Source organism: Parasteatoda tepidariorum, chromosome 6, assembly GCF_982258835.1.
Source record: "Parasteatoda tepidariorum strain Cologne lab strain chromosome 6, Ptep-v5.0, whole genome shotgun sequence".
Taxonomy (NCBI): domain Eukaryota; kingdom Metazoa; phylum Arthropoda; class Arachnida; order Araneae; family Theridiidae; genus Parasteatoda; species Parasteatoda tepidariorum.
Genome location: NC_141760.1, coordinates 104829013 through 104850285, shown reverse-complemented (window position 1 = coordinate 104850285; position 21273 = coordinate 104829013). Strand labels below are relative to the sequence as shown.

Sequence of the window (21273 nt, the reverse complement as noted above, 5' to 3'; positions counted from 1 at the left end):
GTGCGGTATTGGTCTTCGTTAAACTGTTCTACAGTAACGTGCTCGACTTCGAGTGCAGGTCATCGGGCTACCGAGGCGGGGGTGAAATCCCCTCTGTAGAGGATTGAAATTGTGATGGCATGTCTTCGGATCATCCTCAGGGATGTTTCCCACACCGTCGCAAATAGCCCATTATGCAGCTCTAGTGCGATGTAAATGAACTAGACCTGCAACAACAAGCTTCTTAACAATTCAGTCTGCAATTTTATCTCTCTTAATTTATGAAGTCCCGCAGTGGACTGATCGTTAAGACACGGTTCCCAGCAGATCACCGAAGTCAAGCATCACTGGCTACGGTCAGTGTGCGGGTGGGTGACCACTTGGATCAGCTTGCGTAGGGACCGAGGGTGCGCGGTATTGGTCCTCGTTAAACTGTTATACCGTAAAGTGCTCGACTTCGCGTGCAGGTCGTCGGGCTTCCGAAGCGGGGTTGCCATCCCTTCTGCAGATGATCGAAATTGTGATGGCATGTCTTCGGATCATCCTCAGGGATGTTTCCCAGACCGTCGCCAATAGCCCATTGTGCAGCTCCAGTGCGACGTAAATGAACAACAACAACTTAACTCATGAAAGCTTAATCCATTTATTTTATTTTATTGAAATTACATACATTTGCTGACTTGTGTGCTCAATATAGGCTTATAAGTCATTGTCAAGTAGAAAGTACAAATAGAACAATTCAGAGAAAGACATCACAAAGAATACATCCAGGGTTACGGTGGGATTCGAACCTGCTACCTCCACGCTTAACAGAGCGTTTGGACCGGCGATACCGCTCGGCCAGGGAGGCCCCAGCTTAATCCAAAACGCAGAGCTATAGGCGATGAGCAGAGAGCTCGCCGCACTTTACTATACTCAATACTCAATTCATGAAAGCTACAAGCGCATTCTTGAAGCACATAGCTTCAAAACAAATCGTCAGATTACTTCTACTACTACTTATATTTTCATTTCCATTTTATTAGAATGTTTTGATTCCGATGCTTCTTTCCAAAATTTTTAGATTCACCTTTAAAAATACAAGTAACCATTGGTAACTTATTGGCTAGTAGAAAATATTTAGTAAATAGTTTCTCTGATGATTTGTAAAGTTGTCTTACAAATTTGAGTTTATGGAAATAAAATCTTTTCCTCTGATCAGTAAGTATTTGGTTTTGTAACCTTTATGGTAACTCCGATTCTTTATCGTTTTTTATGAAAAAGTTATTAGAATGCAAAATTTAATTTTCTTATGCTTCTGTGCTTATGACCTGGGTAAATTATCATTTTTATGTGTCCTATCATCCTGATTAGAATCTGTTAGCTATCTTTTTTTTCGTTTTTTAATAGTCCTGAAGTCTGTTTAAGCAGCTAAAACCTATTTTATTTTATAACCGTCGTTGAAAAGCCGACTCAATTTTTGGGTATACGTCTACTAGTGTTCAACTCCGTAGCCTTGTAATTTTGAACCAATCCAGAAGACAAGGAAACTCCTGGATCCCCAGAGGCATGAGTTGTTATGGGAACAGGGTGGACTTATTTAGTAATATTACATCATGAAATATTACATTATCATAACATATATTTGAAATAAGGTGCTTACATTGATTCAAAAAATATTTTAAATTACTCTGAGTGCAAAGGGTTATATTATAATTTTAACAATATTGTCTACATTTTGAAATTGTGCATTTTTTTTTGTTAATTTTTCTTTTAAAAAAAATTTTGAGTTTAAGAAAAGAAAAGAATGGAAATTGTAATTGTATAGGAGATTAAAAAAGAATAAAACTTCTTCCCAAGTAAAAAGCTAACTAAACTTTTAATGTGCTGTTATGATGAAAAGTCTTATTGGTTGCATGCACAAGATAAAAATTATATTAGTTATTAAGGATTAAAATTATATTTAAAAATGGAAAACATGCAGTATCTGTTATGTTTTTTTAATTGTTATTGGGCATATGATGTAGTTAAGAAGAAGAAAAAATATCTTGAAATTTTAAGAAAGAAAACTGGTGTTTTTGTTTATGGTAATAATTGTCCCAGTTTTTAAAAAAGGCTTTGTAAAATGAGAAATAAGGGTTTTTGTTTTAAATCATTATAGTTGGGTTACAAAATAAAGTCTTACTTAAGGTAATATAAATAATACGAAGTTGTTTTTACAATGAAAAAGTAAAAATTGTTAAGGAAATTCATAATGTTTTTTCAAAATTAGTTATTCGGAGCTATGAAATTAAATTCTGGGATTAGTTAAAAAGAACATAATGTTAGGAATAATATTAATAAATAAGCTCTCTCAATTATATCTGTGAATATAACTGAAAGCATTCACTTTCTTTTAAATTCAAGTTCTTGATTTGTTACTGGTGTAACAACAAAAAAATGCTATATCCATAACAAAATAATTTTTACATTTGCAACACCAGTTTTTTTTTTTTTATTATTATTATTATTATTATTTTTTTTTTTTTTAAGGAATTGTAAGTATAAGGTCCAGAAAAGATTTTTAAAAAAATATTGCCTCTAAGCAATATTAACTTTTAAAAATTTATGTTACAAAAACAAAAATTAAGTTTTGTAACAAAAAAATTAAATAATTGAAATTTTTTCATCAAAATTATATTTTTAAAAAAAATTTTATTTCTCCAAAAAATTATTTTCTCTTTACATAATTGTAATATTATGCTACTAGAAATAATTAAAATAAATAAAAGGTGTTCAATATATTACGGAATATTAAATGAAGTGTAAAGCCTTAATTTCACATACTTTTTGAAAACATCAAACCATAAATTTCCAGATGAAAATGGAAACAATAATTGATTGCTGAAAGTAATCAAGTAGCTGAATTGTAAACCAAAGTTATTGATTAGAAACTATAAATTTTATTAATTAGAATGACTTCAGTGTTTTCATTATAGAAAAAAAATGGGAGAGAATTTCTCACCCTTTCTCAAAAACAGGGTGAGATTTCAAAAAGTTAAGTGAGATTTCTAAAAATTAAAAAAACACGAATAGACTTGGAAAAAAAATATTTCGTTAATTATAATAAATTTTTAACATCTTCTGACTTCTAAACTATTGAACATTGAATATTTTTGCTGCATTATCATATGGAAAATGTTCTGTATCTACTTTTTCATTAGTTATTCTCATTAGGTTTGCTCAAATGCTTACCAATCGATCTGTTACGATATTTTGTTTTAATTCGGTTTGGGGGCTAAATAATTTTGCAACAGATGCTGAACTATTCGGAATCCCTAATTAAATTTGTAGCATTGTGCACACACTTTCCTATCATCTACATCTGCCAGCATAGGTTCTTCAATTATTTCTGTTATGGAATAGAATAGTGAAGTTCGTTGAAGTTATTTCCATGTTCATACTCTTTGTCAGGTCTTCCAGATTAGTTTTCACAGACTTAAACTTTTACAAATTGCTCTAAATTGTCGATGAGGGAGTTTGGTAATTCATTAACAGCGGAAACTAGAGATAACTTTAAACAACTTATTATAAAGAACTCCCTTTTTTTCTCAACACTTGTCGTAGCTGTTTTCATGTCTTTTTCAAAATGGCGGAAGACTAAATTTTTTCCAAAATTCGAGAGATTCGTGCATTTTAAAATTGATAAATTCAGTGCGCGAACTTCTCACGTTAATCATTTTTTAATACGAGAAAAGAAAAAAATATGAGAGGTTCTCGCGCTGTAGTGAAAACACTGGACTTGCTTTTTGTTTCAATTCATTAATCTCTTTTAATTTAGACATTTTTTCCAAAGTTGCTCATATTGAGTTTCATTCGTGCTAAAAGTCATTATACCACTGCTTCAAATAGCTAGAATTTTAATATTTTTCTCTACATCTTCTATAAAACAGATCAGGCATTTCTATATTAATGCAACTACACCAGTTTAATCAGAATTAATAATTTAAAATCAAGAAGTCTTTGTCTTGATTGACGTAATGTAAAACCTGGAAGTTTTGTAAAAGAACGTTTATTTACCTCAAAGCTAAAATTTATAGAACTAAATGGACTGTACATCATTTGTTATCTATTAAATTATTTGATAGATGAAAATTATTACCCCTATTGACTCCAAAGTCTAAAGCTCTTGTTGTAAAAGCACAGTTTGCAGTTTTTGGAGAGAAAGAAAGTTGTTGTTTTTTTATTTATTTATAATGACTTTTTTCACCCTGGCTGAAATTTATCTCATATTTCATTTATTTATTGGAATCTGTGATTGAAAAATTAGTTTTTGTAATAAACAGTGACATAATTTAGTTCATGGATTTTACACTTAACTTCGTCTTTAATAAAAAAGAAATTACACCATTGAAAGCAGGGTTTGTTGATTTAAATCAGCTTGATTTAAATCACGATTTAAATCATGATTAAAATCAAATGATTTTTTTAAAAAAATCATTGATTTAAATCAACTGATTTTTATTATTATATTGATTTTAAAAGTTAAAAAACAGTGCTTTAAATTATTGATACTTTTATTATTTTCTTTTCTTAGTTTTAAAATTTATTTTAAATAAATTGCTGCATTAATTAATTTTAGTTAACAAAATTACTTTCTTTCTTGGAGTGTGTTAAACACATTTAAAATTACATGTTTAAAAATCTTTTGATTCTTAACATTGAAAGTACAGATTAAAGTAAATATTTAATGCTGTCTTAATATAGACTTGCATAGCTGTAGAAAGTAAATAAACATGCTTTTTTCTCAAAAAGCAAATGTTAATTAAAATTCTACCTTTTGATTAAAAAAGCATGAAATTCAAATCTACATTGTAGTTTATTGATGGGAATTTCTATATTTCTAAAGCTTGAGGTTATATTAAAAAGAAATTACCTTAATATGCCAAAAATAGAAAGAAAAAAAAAGCTGAGTTCAGATATTTTTTTCCTGATATAGTGTCATTCTTCCCTATCAAAGTCTATTTGAAGCAGTTGGGTTATTTACTGGTTTTTATTTTTCTTCTCATAATATGTTTACGGTATCTTTGAAATTATCAGATTTTCTTTTGTGAAAAAAAATTCCAATGAGTACATAGATTTTTTTAAAAATGTTTTTTAGCTTAACTTATGTATTTTGATAAAGGATTAAAAATGAATATTTTAACATAAAAATATATAGATTGAATATTTTTTGATGAATAACAACATTTATAAACACAATCTGTCGCATTTATTTTGCCATTATATAAATCATGAGGAAAAAAAGAGATCACAATTTTAAATTAAAATTATGCTGTGCTAATTGAAACTTTGTGTTATTAGTTAAAGTAGTGTTCTTTAAATTATCTATTTTATCTTGTCTTTTAATTTCAATCATGCCTTTGTATCAAAATGGTCGCTATGCATTATAATGAAAAATTATTTTAATAAGTTAGAGCTTCTAAAATATTGTTATAATATAGTTTTAATATTAATTTAATTTTGATTAAACATTTATAAAGTTTTTTTGATCATAAATTAAAACTCTTATAGTGTATTTAAATAAAAATCAAAAAAATCTGATTTAAATCCAAAAAATCTGATTTAAATCAAAGTAATCCGATTTTTTTGATTTTTTTTTAAAAAATCAAAACAATCATGAACCCTGATTGAAAGTGTGTCACAGTTCAAATATTGTAGAATTAACACCACAATAATTTTATTGTTTAAGTAATACCAGACTCTCCATGACAAATAAATGTTGTCATGATCTCAGAGATCAATTTAAATTCCTATATAATGGTCTAAATTAATTTAAAAGTCCAAGAAAGAAACCTACCTATTTTAAAAATCTATTAACTATCTTATGATCTATTTTGCTAAATGACTGTAAATAATGGGCTATAACCAAATCACATGGTAATAAACCCTAGCCTTGAATACTGTAAACGAAAAATCTAACGATAGATGCACAATGATTGTATATTTTGTGATCAAAATATTCTTTATTTTTGTGGAAAAGTTGAACGTTTTGGAAAAAATAATAATAAAATACAATGATAAATGCGAAGAAAATTGTGGGGGTTGGTGAACAAAATAAGCAGAGACAGGAGGCTAGTCGTTTATATTGTTATAAGAATTCAGGAAATGGCAAAAAATTGCAGAATATTAGTAAATGGTATGCAGAAAATAGTAACCAAAAGGGTGATAAAAGAAAATTTTATTTAAAAAAATTCTCTTTCTAAATATTAATCTACAACCCCATCAAATTTAGTACACACTTTCTTTTGCAATCGAGAATGGTCCTAGAAATTAGACTCCAGAAAGGATGGAACAGACAGCAATTAGAGAAGCAATTTACAGGACATTGGGGAGGAATTATTTATGTTGATTTTCAAATATTGACCAATGCCGAAAGCAAAGAAAATGGATATTTTGATTTTCAAAGGCCCTTGCACCTTCAAGCAAACGAAGGTAAAAAAATAGTTATTTTTGAGGGGACCCTACAATTCTCGGCACACTAATCTGTATCCTATCGAGCTTATAAGTAAATTGGGCCTTAATATGAAGGCCAACAGTATGGTGACTTGAGTCTGTTGAAGCTCATACGTCAGACAATTTGGCGAGCTTTGCTGTTTGCAAAAGAAAAAAAATTCCTCAACCCTGTGGTAAAAATAATTTTAAACTTAAAAAAGAAGAAAAAATCAATTTGCATGCAAAATATAAATTAATTTCCTTATGCCTATTCTGATTCTATATTTATTGGAAAGATTCTTGATTTTATTGTTGCTTTTCTTGTGGCTTTAGTACAAATAATTTTAATTTGTTTTTATTTTATATATTCTAACAAATATATGTATTTTTTTATTAAGCATTTAGATTATTATTAAAGAGTTTACAAAAAGAAGAAAGCTGAGACCTTTTGGTGAAGACAGGAGGAGGTCTGGTCCTCTTCGTGTTGGTGATAGAATGAGTGAAATCTGGATCCAATGTTTCTCATGCTGTGTGACTGATGAACCACCTCCAGTAATTCTATCCTTTTTTCACTACTCTTCATGAATTATAAATGACACACCATGTTTTCCGTATTCATTAATCAGGCATCTTGATTTTTAATATAATTAACTAGAATAGGGCTGCCCAACTTTTTTGAGTAAAGGGCCACTTGCACAGCACGTAGATTAGCGAAGGGCCGCACGCATATTTAGTCATGTTAGCGGCAAATATGAAGATTTTTATCTAAACATTAGTGTTCTAAGTATCAGATATTTTTGTCAGTAAACTTAATAACATATATTTGCAGAATATTAAATACTCTTAATGCCCGTATACTCGTTTGCCCGTATATTCCCAAATTTCTCCATATTTGTTGAAGAAATTAAGAAAAAAAATTTTGACTATAAAATATCAGCTAATGGCAAAAATACTTCTGTTATTCCACAATAATAATGCTATTGCCATTACTGCAGTATGTTGTGTGCATATAGTGTAAGTAATTATAAATAATGGTTTTAAAAAAGTCTTCTTCAGATTAGGATTTGTGTACATATTTTTTACTTCGCTAAATGTAAGTGCTTATATTACTTCCAATTTTGAATTCCTCTTTTTGATTCACATAATTATGACTTATATATCAAAACTTTACTCGTAGCCTAAAAAAATGTCGCTAGTAAAATCTCAGTTTTTTTTATTTCTTTAATATTGACAGGTATATAAATTGCTTAAAAGGTTTGCTAAAATGAAAAAAAATTTAAATAGTAAGTGCATTAATTAATTAATTAGTGAATTAATATGAGCAAATACTTTATTTGTATTAAACATGTTTTTCTTTTCTTTTTAAAGAATAATAAATCATAAATATTTCAGAAAAGACGACACAGAATTGATAGATCTATGATTGGGAGCCCTACTAATTTCAGACATACAGCTCATGTTGGATCTGGAGACATGAATGTTCATGTAAGCAAAAATATATTTCATGTTTATTTCTCTAAAGAACTCAGATTTGGTCCAAGGTAACATTTAAAGGCATTGTAGAAATCATTAAGCTCATCACTACTGAAGGAATATTGCAAAAAAATATTTTACAGTTTCAAATTTCTATTTTACACTCATAAGTCGTAATAAAATAGACATAATATGAATTATCCTGCCAGGGGGCTAACATTTTTAGGTCTACATACGTGGACCTCAGGTTTTAATGACGATAGTTAGGAGTATAAATATTTGCACCTAAATTTTGAACAAGCATGCATAATGTTCTGTTATGGTCGATTTAAATGTAGTGACGAGTAGGTTTAATAATTATTTAGAAAACACTTTTTTTTTCTTCAAATATTAAGTTTTCTTACAATGAGATGCAATACCAGTACATTACTGCATGGAATCTCATTTTCAGAACTATTTTAATTATCTAAATGAATCTAATATTAATTATAGAATATAATATTAACTATAAAAAATATTTAATCATTAATTAAAGTGCAAGATTTAAAATAAACAATGAATCAAAAGATTTTGATTTTCACTCTAGCATTTTTTGTTTTTTTGTTTTTTGTATTTCAATACAATTTTCATATGCATGGTTCTAGCTTATACCCTTTTCTGCAGGATTTATTGTTTCAAACTATTTGAGAATTCAGTCACTTTGTGAAAAAGACATTACATTGACAATTTTGCATTATGAAATTTTTATGGTAGTATAATCAGGGATCATATGCTTAGTTATCAACCACATGCGATGACTATTCTTGTTAGGTGGGGTTTTGTAGTTCTACATTTATTGATTCCAATCAATAGTGTCATACAATTTTTAAATTGTGAATCATTATCATTATACCTTATATTATTACCTTATATGTATATATGATATACCTTACATGATATGCCTTATATGATAATTCATTATGATTATACCTTATCATTATGATCATTATCATCAGTCAACACTTTTATGGATGGGTGATCGTGTAAAGCTAAGGGTGGTGGCGCTAGTGGTAAAATTGCTCTTTCAAGACTTCCAGGTTACTGCTTCCAATGTATTTTTACGCCGCAGATTGAAGAAGCGCGCCATCATATTATTGCATCATATCTTTTGCAGTATTTCACAAGTACCGAGTTCTTTCTTTCAGTCTTTAAACTTCAGCATTATCATATTAATATTATAATCATTAGAATATTTTCTAATTAGGCTATCTTAAAAAGATATTTTTAACGATATTTTTGGCGACATTTTATTCAAATGTAGCCAAATAAGGGATAAAATACAAAACATGGCAAACCTTAAGAATTATTCACAATGAGATATTTACTTTCCAAAATTTTTTTTGGCCTTACGACCTCTGAGAATCAATACATTTCTGAAAGCTCTTATGAATGGTACAATTATGTTTAGATTTGAACCCAAATTACAATAACAAAACTGCATAAAATATTAGGTTTGTTCACACATCACCTCGTAATCATAACATAAGCGGAGGGATACACTGGAAATTTTCTAAATTTCTTCCGGTTTAAGGACATTTGTTATTGTTTACATTAGACCACCCATCCATACTTAAATGTTAAGCAATAATTCATGGTGTTTTCATTTCAAGATATTTTTTAAATTAATCTAATATATACTGTTAAAAAAATTTTTATTATTTTTTAAAAAAATCATTTTCAATTAATTTTTTCATTGGTGTACTACCAGCAATGTTCTAATAAAAGAATTTTCTTTCCTAGCTTAATTCATTGCAACATCAAATGGCTTCTAAAGGAGGTTATGAATATGCTATTCCTGTAAATGTTCAAATACCTGTTGTTGATGTCAAAAATTGAGGTAAAATTTGTGTTACTAATTTAATAATCAGTGGTATGATTGTAAATTTGCATATAAATTAATAAATATATTGTTAAAATTTTTTAAAATTAATTTTGAGCTATTTCTTTCTTCTATTTAAATTTGATATTACTATTTATTTCAAGTAAAAGATATCCCATTATATAAACTTAAAAAGTCACTTAGTTTGTTTAAAAGCACCATTTTAATGTGTTTTATATTTTCAAAGAAATGATTTCTAGTTGATGAGATGCAGGTTTGCCACAGGCTACTAAAATGCGACTATTTGCTACTATTTTCGGCCTTAGGCAACTATAGAGACTTTTTTTGCCTGAAAAGGCTAAAAAAAGCAACTATTTTCAGGAATAGGCGACTATTGGGAGACTTTTTTACTCTTAGCAAAGTTATTTTTATACTTATACTTATTTTTCGTAGTTACTTTGCGATTGCTACACAATCGCTGTTATCTTAAACTTCCGTTCTGAACTCAATAGATCAATGAAAAGAAAATATAAATTGAAAAAGTTTATTCATTTGTTTTTTTCAGTTATTATTTTTCATTTTAAGCGATTCAATTTAATAGGGGTATTTTGTACTTAATTTTGTTTTGTTTTTTTTTTTTAAATTTATTTAATGTAGGTAAATATAATAATTTGATTATTTTTGAACCAATAAATGTTCAGTTGTTTTTATTTATAAAAAAATTAAAATAGAGCTTACCTTTATTTAATTTGCTTTTATTTTTGAGAAACTGAAACAAAATTTTTTTTCCAACAAATAATTTTAAAAATTTTTTTTTTTTTTTTTCTGAAGTGAACATTTTTTTGGTTTTTTTCTACTTTCGTTTTTTTTTCTTTCAATTATAATGCACGTATGTAAAATATTTTGTTACTGTATTATTATTTTTAAACCAATAAATCTTAAATCATTTTTAATTTAAGAAAAATAAAATAAATCTTGGGTTTGCTTTTACTTTGACTTCTTTATTATTTTAATCGAAAAAATTAAGCAATGATATTGATATTATAGTAGAATATGTTTAGAATTAATTTTTTCTTTTGTAATAGATTTATTCCTTTTCATTTATTTTTGATTGATTTCCCATAGGTAATTTCTGAACATATGCTAAATCGCGATGTCTAACGGACGATGTATCACGATTTAAAATTTCTGACATCAACCAGTCCTTATCATAGTATTTGACAAATAAGCTACTATTTTCGATACATTTTTGCTCCTGTTCAGGCAACTATTTTTAAAGTTTTAGGCAAATATTTTCATGCTTGAGGCTACTAAAAGCAACTATTTTTGTTCATTTTTTACTGTGACGACCCTGGAGATGTGATATTTATAGAGACATTTATTATTAATTTATTTTTACCTGTAACTTCCTTGTGGGGTACTCTGTTAGAACTTTATTATAGAATATTGACTGGCAGCCACTTTTTGTCACACTTCTCATTAATGGTAGATACAGATTATTGTTATGATGATTGTTTTGATGTTTAGAATATTTCATTTTTTGGTTATTTTATGATATCTGATGTAATTTATATGCTATGTGAATTAAGTGAATGATTAATTAACGTTTGTGATTTAAGTTTTCATGTCTGATCATGAAATGTAATAAATTCTAAATCTTATTTTTTTTAAAATTTGAGAAATTAAGTAGTATTCCAATACTTTAATTTTTATGCTTTATTTTATCTTTATTGAATTGGATTGTCATAGTTTGTTTAGTACTGATCAATTTTATAGTTTTTTTTCAATGTGATCAATAGATAATAGTTACTGATCAATAGATAATCTAAAATAAATTATCTAAGTATGAAGCTATACTGATAACAAGCTCAATACTTCTGTGACAGAATTTTTCTGGGCTTCCTGCAACAAAACTCTCTAGCTTTAATATCTTTCTGCAATATACTTTCTATAATAACAAAGATGTATGTTACTAATTTAAGGTAACAAAAACGCTGTTTACAAGAACAAGAAAAATAATATGTTTTTTTAATTGAATATGTAATATTTTTTTATATTCTAATATGGGCAATATTCTCGCACTTTGTTGAGGAGAACACACTAATTATTTCCTTTATAGCATTTTGCAAATCATCATCACATTAAAAAAATAATTTAATATCATAAAATTTGTAGCAGCCATTAACAAAAAACAGATCGATGACCAAATCACGCGAATCGGACTCTTCAGAAAGGGATTACTCAAATGCATGTTTCATTTTAATATTTGATTGTTATAATGAATAATATTGTATAAAAAATATCAGGTTTTAAAAACTGTGTGGAAATTAAAAGCGATAACTGCTAAAAGAAATCGATAAAATCATTGCTTTAAAAAAGAAAATGGTTCAAATTCGCAGTTCGAATTTATCGCCTGAAATATATCGAGATATCTAAAAGCCACGTAAAAATCAATTTCAATAACTGCTGAAAATACAATCAAAATGGATTTACAATATCGGCATAAATTGAGCACTTCAAAAAGTTGTTATTTGAATGCGCGATTCAAATTTTGTGTGCAAATTTCTACTGAGAAGCAACCTGAAATTTTTTTCTTCCCAAAGAAAAATCTTTCTACAAGATTTCTGTAATTATCTGCTACAATGTCGCTGCGATTCTCCCACATCGCTCAATACTTTCCATCAGAAGAAACTTTGCTAAGGGTAATTTCAATTACAAATAGTACAATGCTGATGCCTTTTCTTTAAAGCTACTTCAGATGCTAAATGTTAGTAAAGTATGAATGCAGATCTTGTATCTAATGTTTTAAGTATGTACCAGTAATATGCCCTTTAATTATTAAACAAACTGAGAAATACCTAAATTATAATAAAATTGCAGACTTATATGTAGTTGATTTAAATCATATTTTATATTCATGAATTTTTTAATAATTTTTCTATATATATGAAATTGTTTTATGTGCTTAGTAACATATTAGTAACTATTCTTCAGATTTAAAAAAAACACGAATTAAAGTAAATTTAATTAAAACAGACATCAACTATTTAAAAAATATTAACAAGCTAATGAATCATATATATGATTGTAAAATTTGTCAAAAATTTTGTTAATAAAAATATAAAAAAGTACTAACATTTTTTAAACATCTTGACTTTTTTTCAAAGTAAAATTTTATTTTTATTAATTGATTATTTGCTTCAATTTAAATTTTAGTTTTTATAGTTAATTTTAATTCTACTGTTAATATGTTTGGAAATTAATTGAAGATTTAGAATTGAAAATTTGTTCTTTTTTTTTCTTTGAAAAGACATTTTTTTTCTAAAATAGATAAAGGAATATGTTTCCTCATTGGTTGGATATTCTGCCATTGTTCCTACCAATATCTATCAATATTACACATTGGTACGAATGAAAGAATTAAGGGAAAAAATCATGGTCTTTAAATGTTACAGTATTTAATGAAAACATGTTCTATCCTTTTCTTTAAAATGCTAACTTTTATTTTCTAAATTTTTCTTTATATATACAGTCTTTTCTCATTCACTTATTTTTAAAATGAAATATGTCTGGATTCCCAGCTTTAGTATTAAATAAAAGGTAAATTTCTGATTGCCCATTAAGGCTTAATATGAAATTTTTTTTCAGTGTATTTTCAGTTATTTTGATAATAGTTAGAGAAATAAATTTAAAAGAATAAGTATGCAAATATGTATGCGTTTTTCCTTAATCGCAGAATTTGCAGAGTGAATCTGTAGCACTATCTTCATAAATCCAAATTTGTCTGCAAACTCATTGCATACCTGCCAAGTCTCCTGTTTTTTTAACAAAGACTCCCATATTCTATGACTATCTCCCGTTTACCTTCATTTTCTCAAATTTCTCCATATTTTTTTAAGAAATTTAAAAAAGATAATTTGATAGTGATAAATATCATCTAATGGCAAAAGTACTTCTCTTATTCCTCAAGCAGATGGCGCTGCTGTGAGTTGTTTATTTAGTAAATTGTTTTTTCTCCGATTACATACTTCGTTCTTTACCTTTGAGAATCTGGCAATAATAACTTCCTTTATTTGCATTCTGTTTTTACTGATAGTCAAAACGTAAATGCATTTCTGTTATCAAAATCATTTATTGTGCGTGTCAATTGGGCTTCGAGAAAATGAACTGTAATTAAAAAAACAGTGCAAAAATATAGCACTTGTTATGTTAGGTATCCTATGCATTCCATATAGCAATGCAGAGTGCAAAAGAATTTTCTCTAAAGTTAAGAAAAAATTTGCTCCGAATTTTCCTCATCACTTTCTGATGAAAAGCTTAAAAGCTTGCTTTTGATGAAAAGTAATTTTTCTGGTAACTGTTATGCAAAGAACTTAGATAAAAATTTTGGGGATATTTTCCTATTGTGATACAATATGAAACTACACTCCTACTACAATCGCCAAGGCACACAAATTGATTTTAAACAGTAAAAATTAAAAAAAAAAAAAACATGTAGATATTTGCTAAGGGCTGACTACAAGTTATACCTTTCGAGTTAGTCCCTTTCTGTGGTGTTTTTTTAGATTCTGGCAGGGTGCTGCCCTGAAGTTTCCAAAACTTGCCAATTATTCTGTCATAGATCATGATACAAAAATCACCCCAAAATTTACTATGCATGGCCAAATCAGCTACTCAAGTTCGAAATATGAGTATGAATTTATTATTTTGATGTTGAGTGTCTATTGTAATTCGGAATAATGGTTTAAAAAAAACTTTTTTAGAATAAGATTTATTTACATATTTTTTACTTCGCCAATTGTAAGTGCAGACGTGCCAACTCTCCCGCATTTTGCGGGAGTCTCCCGAATTTTGAGTTATTCTCCCGCCCTCCGGAATTGATTTGAAAAACTCCCGAATTTTACTGCGATTGACGGCCAAACTCAAAATTACCTAATTTTTTCGCGAGTGCGAAGGTAAGATTTTCTTTCAGCTTGAATTCCATCCCCTCTTATCAAACTACCATCTGCCTGAAGCGTAGCTGAACATGCTTTATTTTCCCCCCTCTTCAACGTTACCTCTAAAAACACTCCTATTTCACCCGCCCCCTTACACTGGGGGCGGGTGAAATCTTCCTCTTCTTTCGTGTGGAGTTGAATGCAATGACGTCACATGTCGTTATCGAGTGACGTCCGTTCAGGAGTGGGGAAACTCGTACTCTCGATAGTTGGAATTGATATTGTATCTTGCTGTTTTTATAGTTTTTAATGCGTATTTTTCCACGGTTGGCAACAAGCTCGTAAACTAGCAACGTGATATCAATTATTCGTTTAGTCTTCGTATATTTAAAAAAAAAAAAAATTCAAGGATGTCTTAAATCGAAACGGAAGTATGGATCAATTTCAACAAATCATGTACCAATGACTTTAGCAAGACTTAATTGCGGAGAGCTAAGTCTGCAACTCTTTTTTTCATGCATACAGTAGAGAACCATTTATCTGGTATCCAGATAATCCGGAAAAAAAATTTGCTCGGTTCTCCCGCCATTTTGAACTAAAACGATATGGAAAAAAAAAAAGCGGAAACTGGACTAATCCTTGAAGTTGAGTAGAGGAAAATGTAAGGAAGGGAAGAATTTTTTTCCCCGTTTACCCAGAGAAACGTCATTTCTTCCGCGACCTTGAAGATTTTAGATCTTTATTCTCCTTTAGGTCGTTAAACTCAAAGGAGTGGCATGATGATTTCGTTTGCTAGTTTGATTTACGAGGGGGTGGGGAAAATGCATTGCACATGCATATCAGTGAACAAAAGATGAAAGAGAAAAATATATTTATCTATTTGACATCGATTAATAAAAATAAAATGTTTTTCTTTTGAATAAATTCTGATTCTTTGGAAGTGCGGTATCATTCGCAAGTTTTTCTTGATGTGGAATCACACCTGCTTTAATTAAAAATCGCGTTTTTATAAAAAATAAAAAAAAAAGGAGAATTGTTTATTAATTTAAGCATACAATTATTTTATGAAGCAGATTGCAGTTTCGTTTTTCTGATTCCACTACGTTTTTTTTTTCTTTTTCATGATAAATTTTGCACTCAATAAAATTATTTGTATTACCAAATTTTTTCATTAGTTTTTTTTTTTTTTTTAAAGTCCGTTGATCTTGCCTTGTTCTAGGTTTTAATATTTATGCTAGTGCCGTTTTTTAACTATCGTTTCGGTTCGATAATTTTCAAGTGTTGTTTTTATTTAGATTAATAGGTTTTCCTTTTATTTTCGCCCCCCCCCCCATGAAATATATTGCGTTATTTAATCATTGGTTTTGTTTATTAGTTGATTTAGGAATCGTAATTATTTTTTAAACTTGTTTTTCTTGTCTAAACTTGCAAATTTTTTTATTCTTTTAAATTTTATTTTTCTACAATTTTTTTCCTTTTTAGATTTAGGAGTGCTTTTCTTTTTTCTCTTACTTTAAAATGTGTTTACATTTTTTCCTTGTAATTTGGGTTTGATAAAACATCGATTAACGACACTTTTTTGTCGATCCAGGAAACCGGGAAATTAAGACATCCGGGATAGCGATGGTCCCGAGCATCCCGGATAATTGGTTCTTTATTGTACAGACATTAGTATTGAATTGGTTTTTTAAAATAAAATACTTATTCAATTTGTTTATTTTTTAAAATTTTTTGTGTATTTTTATTACAGTGTCGGGTTTTTGAATAATGTTTTATTAAGGAAATGGTATTTATTTAAAGAGTATCTACCTAATATAGTTTTGTGTTGCTAAATCTGTGTTTAATTATTTTATTTCCATTTAATATTTTTAAACAATTATTGCTCTATTAGTGTGTAAAATTTCTTGCATTCTTATATTTAATAAATTTTTTACTTAAAATTCCTTAGAAGTGCCAAATGTTGCATACCATGCACCTTTTTTTACCCCTCCTGAAATCTCCTGAATTCTTGTTAGGGAAACTCCTGAATGTTAATTTTGCTAGGTTGGCACGTCTGTAAGTGCTATTATTATGTCCAATTTTGAATTTATCTCTTTGACTCACATGATTATGCGTGAAGTATAAAAACTGTACGCGTAGCCCAAAAAATGTTGCTAGCAAAATCTCCGTTATTTTATTTCTCTACTTTGGGTATTTGTTACAAAATTTGCAGCTGAAGGTTCCAAATTATGCATGTTTTTTTATTCCTAAAGCAGATTTTAAAAATAATCAAATAACCAACTTTAACCAACCCCACACATAATATTTATTAATATTTCTTATGTAATTTAATAATTGCTTTTTTTTTCTCTTTATATTTTAGATTAGAGAAAACTAAGGGGGAAAAAAAAGAAAAGAAAGATGTTGGACCACATAGTGTGTTAATTTCACAAATTGTTTCTTTTTTTTTTTTAAGTTAGTTTCAAAGCCCTTTCCAAGCGTATATTGGATTGTATGCTGGTCTTCTATTTTATGGACAAATTGCACCTTGAAAATTTGTATAGAAAAAAAAAATAATGCACTGCGTTGATCTGTTTCTTCTCTTCAGCAATAATGTCTTTCTTAGTCAAAGTTTGAAGCTTTTTTTTCTCCACATGAGTTGATGATTGTATTGTTTAAAAATGATTTAGTGAGAAATTATGTGTGAGTCTCTAATTGTGTGTTGTGCATTTTTTTAAAAGTAAGTTACTTAACTTTATGGTTTATTTTGTATGAATCTTCATCTTTTTACAAGGCACTACAGCCTGTTGCAGGTCTAGGCCGTCCCGAATAGTTTATTTTGTATGAATAGTACTTAAAAATTTTAACATCTCGAGATTCAATGTTAAGCATTTTAACATGTTAGATAGCTCTAAAATTACTTTTGTCGTCATAAAATATATGTCATCTCATAAGTATGCTATGAAAAAAGAATAGCGATACACTTTTTAAACTAAAATCAGGAGGTGTAAAATGATCGTGCTTTTTTTTTTTTAACAAATTACCAGAATAGAAATTTTTTTTAAATAAAATCAGTAAAAAAAAATATGTGAATTGGAATATTTTTTTTAAAAATTTAATTATTGAATATACCTATTTTTAATGTTACTAAACCTTAAATGAATTTATCTTTAAGAAGTGTGAATTATAGCAAGTTATATAAATATGTATGGACTCACTTACAATGTGTGTCATTCAGCAGGTCAAATCCAAAACATAAAATATGCAAGAACTGATTTTTCTGTTTTTTCAATCACTACTTTCTTGATTTATTAGAAGCATCCTCTCACTTCTTCATAGTTAATAAAAAAAAACATAAATCTTGTGTTTAAGTTATTAGTGCGAACACAATAACAAGAAAGATCATGAGCAACATATGGTAAATATTAAAAAAAAAAAAAAAAAAGAGATTGATTTTGCAGCAAAAGATGATTTTCAAATGCTCAGAAAGCATGCTTTTGATCGAATATGCGATGCTTTCTTGTATTCAGTTCATGAAAAAAAAATTTTAAAACTAAAATTTGGAACTGAATGGCGAATTCACCTTTTGCGAACCCATTGTCTATTCCTTTAGTTAATTACACAAATCTCTCACTATAGCTAATAATTAGTTTTATAATAAACTAACACGAGCAAGACAAATGGGTACTATTCGGCTGCTCTTGTTTTTTGTTGTTCTGTAATTCAAAAAATAACTTACTGAAATTATTGAGTATATTTGACTTTTCATAATTTAATCCAATGTTAGTGTTTATTTAATCATTATGTTATCCTTATAGAAATGTATACATAGAACTTCATATCTAGAACGATGAAAGGGGTAATTATAAAGTATCCCAACTTCATTTTTTTTTAAAAATGTCAGCGCTCATTTTAATCAGATATTTTTGTTAATTAAATTTAAAAAAATTACTGTGAAATTTTAATGAACGAGTCTCTAATATATTTTTATTAAAGGAATTTTGATTATATTGTAAGATTTTGGATACCTAATTTATCTCTACTCAAACAATCTGGGATGGGCTTCTTGAAAGTCTGACAGCTTATGAGACTTTCAGGAGGATCTAGGATTCTAGATTTCATCTAGATATTCAGTCTTTCTAGTGTTAAAACAGGGAAAACTTGGAATTTTCAGGGAATTTTATTTTTACTCCAAAAATCAGGGAATAGTCAGGGAAAGTTGCAATTTTTTTTACAAGAACTTGGAATATTCCTATGTCATACCTGGAAAATAATGAGTCTTAAAATTGTGATTTACAGTAATCAGTTATTAAGATTCAAGTTAAATATTCTAACATTTGTTACAATTATTTGTTGTAAAAATTTAACATTTTAGTCAAACTGACATGCTCTTATCCTCATTTAATAATATTTTTGACCCAAATCTAATATTTCACATTGCAAATAAAAGAATTAAAGTTTTTCTGATGAAAATATGGTCTCATTTTTCATTGAAATTTGCCTGTTATACCTGGAAAAATCATGGAATTTTTTTTTCTGAAATTGAGTGGGAAATAATTAGTAAATTCATAACATTAGAAACTTTTAAGTTCTAATGACATTTGACATTTTCCTGTGTCGCAATTCACAAGAGTAATATAAATTCAAAATTTTTTTGCTGTAGTGGAAAACAATATTTCTATTAATATTGCATGACCTGGTCATTTAATTAAGTCTCAATAATAATTGTAAAAAACAGGCTTTGACTCAACAAATAAGAGCACCTAAAGTACTTCATTTAGATCACTTTGAAAGTTGTAAAATAAAATGTCTCCATATGACAGGAAACTTTTATTAAATGTTTGTAATATTGCTATAATTTAATTCTTTTTTCACAGCTTAGGGATGAGAATCGTTTATTACTTATTAAATAAATGTTATAATACATTTATAATATGGTAGTAAAAATTGTGTGACATGTATTTAATGTAGGAAATGCAAACAAATGTATTAAAATGGTATTATTATATAGCAATTTTTCTAATATATAAAACTGTCTTTTTCATTATATTGCTTAGAACAGGAGTCTGTCTAAATTTTTTTAAGAGGTACCTATTTTGTGAAAATTTAGGCATAATTTGTGAAAATTAAAATCAACAAAATTGTGGTAAAGTACGAAAATATTTTCAAAAATTGTCACAACAAATAAAAATTATTTATGACTGGTAAATTTCTATATATTTTCCCCCTTATATTCAAAAATAAGTTTGCTATTGTAAAATCATAGGCTTAAAATTGTACTCAAATTTTAAAATCCATAAAAATCACTGTCCATAGTTAAATTTCAACTTAAATTTAATGAAAACATGCATTTAATAGTACAAGCACTAAAAGTTTTTTTCATTATGAGAACATTTTCAACTAGGTCATACAAAAAAAGTTTCACAGAGAAAAAAATGTTTCTGTTCGAATAAATTTACCATAGTGTTTAAGATAATGTTCAAATGTTTAGAATAATGTTCGAATTTTGACTTCCTGTAAAGTTTATAGAGGGCTTGTCATTTCATTTTAAAAAATTGAGCGAAAAAAAAGCTTGCTTTGATATGGAGTAAGCGACTAGTTAGGCGTGCCACATTGCACTATCTGATCAAACACGTGTTATCTTTTCGTAAAAGTCCACTGGCAGAAAAGCTCTTTTCCATAGATTGCAACGAGAACGGGGTTCGCATGAGAAGAAAGAAGTATTTTGTGAAACTACCGTTAGAATTTAGACCGTTAGTTTAAAAGTATTTTGTGAAACTACCATTTTTTCCTGAAGTTGAATTTGTGAAGGTACCACGAAACAGTAATAAATTTACCCTGGGCAGACCCCTCTAAGAAAGAATGCTAAAAGATTCTCTCCTGGACACCAAAATTGGCTAAAACTCTACGCACCTGGAATTTACTTAAAAATTTATGAATTCTCATTTAGCCAATTATAAAGTCCATTGTTCTCTTTTGAAGAAAAAACTCCATCTCCTAAAAACTTTTAACTTTGTGTTCTTCCAGAAAAATAAAAGGAAACAAAGTTAAAATTAGATATAATTTTTTTTTTTGAATAAAAGAAAATGTAAGCATGCATCATTGTGCATTGTACTGCTAATAAGAAATGAAATATTTGTAGATGTGTTTAACTAATATGAATCATGAAGTAGTTATTAAAATCAGTGATATTTAATGACCCATGTTAAAAAGGAAAAAAATTGCTTTTTGTTTGATTTTTAAAAATAATGTGATTTAACTGGTATGTGAAATCTGTTTTTGTGCAACTTTTAAAAAACTCTTTATTTGCGCTTTCATATTTCAGTGAGAGTTGTTGCAAATTAATCATATTGGAAAATATTTTATTGTTGGAAGGTTCGTTTTCATGTTGGCATTTTTTGTCTTTAAAGTTATAAATGTGAGAAAAAAAATCCTATTAATAATTACTTTATTTACAGATTTTATGATGCACTGTATATCCCAGTGTATAAATCGATCGATTGTATAATTCAAGTCCCCGTTATTTAATAAAGAGAAAGTAAAGCATGTTAGGTATATAAGTCGACTGCTGAAAAAATATATGAAGATTTCCAA

The 21273-nt window shown here is 28.1% G+C and overlaps 1 protein-coding gene across 1 annotated transcript; it reads left to right on the top strand.

Annotated features, from left to right (window-relative positions):
- The first annotated feature begins 910 nt into the window (after window positions 1-910).
- Window positions 911-20752, top strand: Spec2 (CDC42 small effector protein Spec2). The gene is made up of 5 exons (XM_016063757.4): window positions 911-1179; window positions 6831-6984; window positions 7825-7917; window positions 9685-9781; window positions 17063-20752. The coding sequence occupies exons 2-4, from the start codon at window positions 6928-6930 to the stop codon at window positions 9778-9780; spliced, it is 246 nt and encodes an 81-aa protein (XP_015919243.1). The 5' UTR covers window positions 911-1179; window positions 6831-6927; the 3' UTR covers window position 9781; window positions 17063-20752.
- Window positions 20753-21273: the final 521 nt, after the last annotated feature.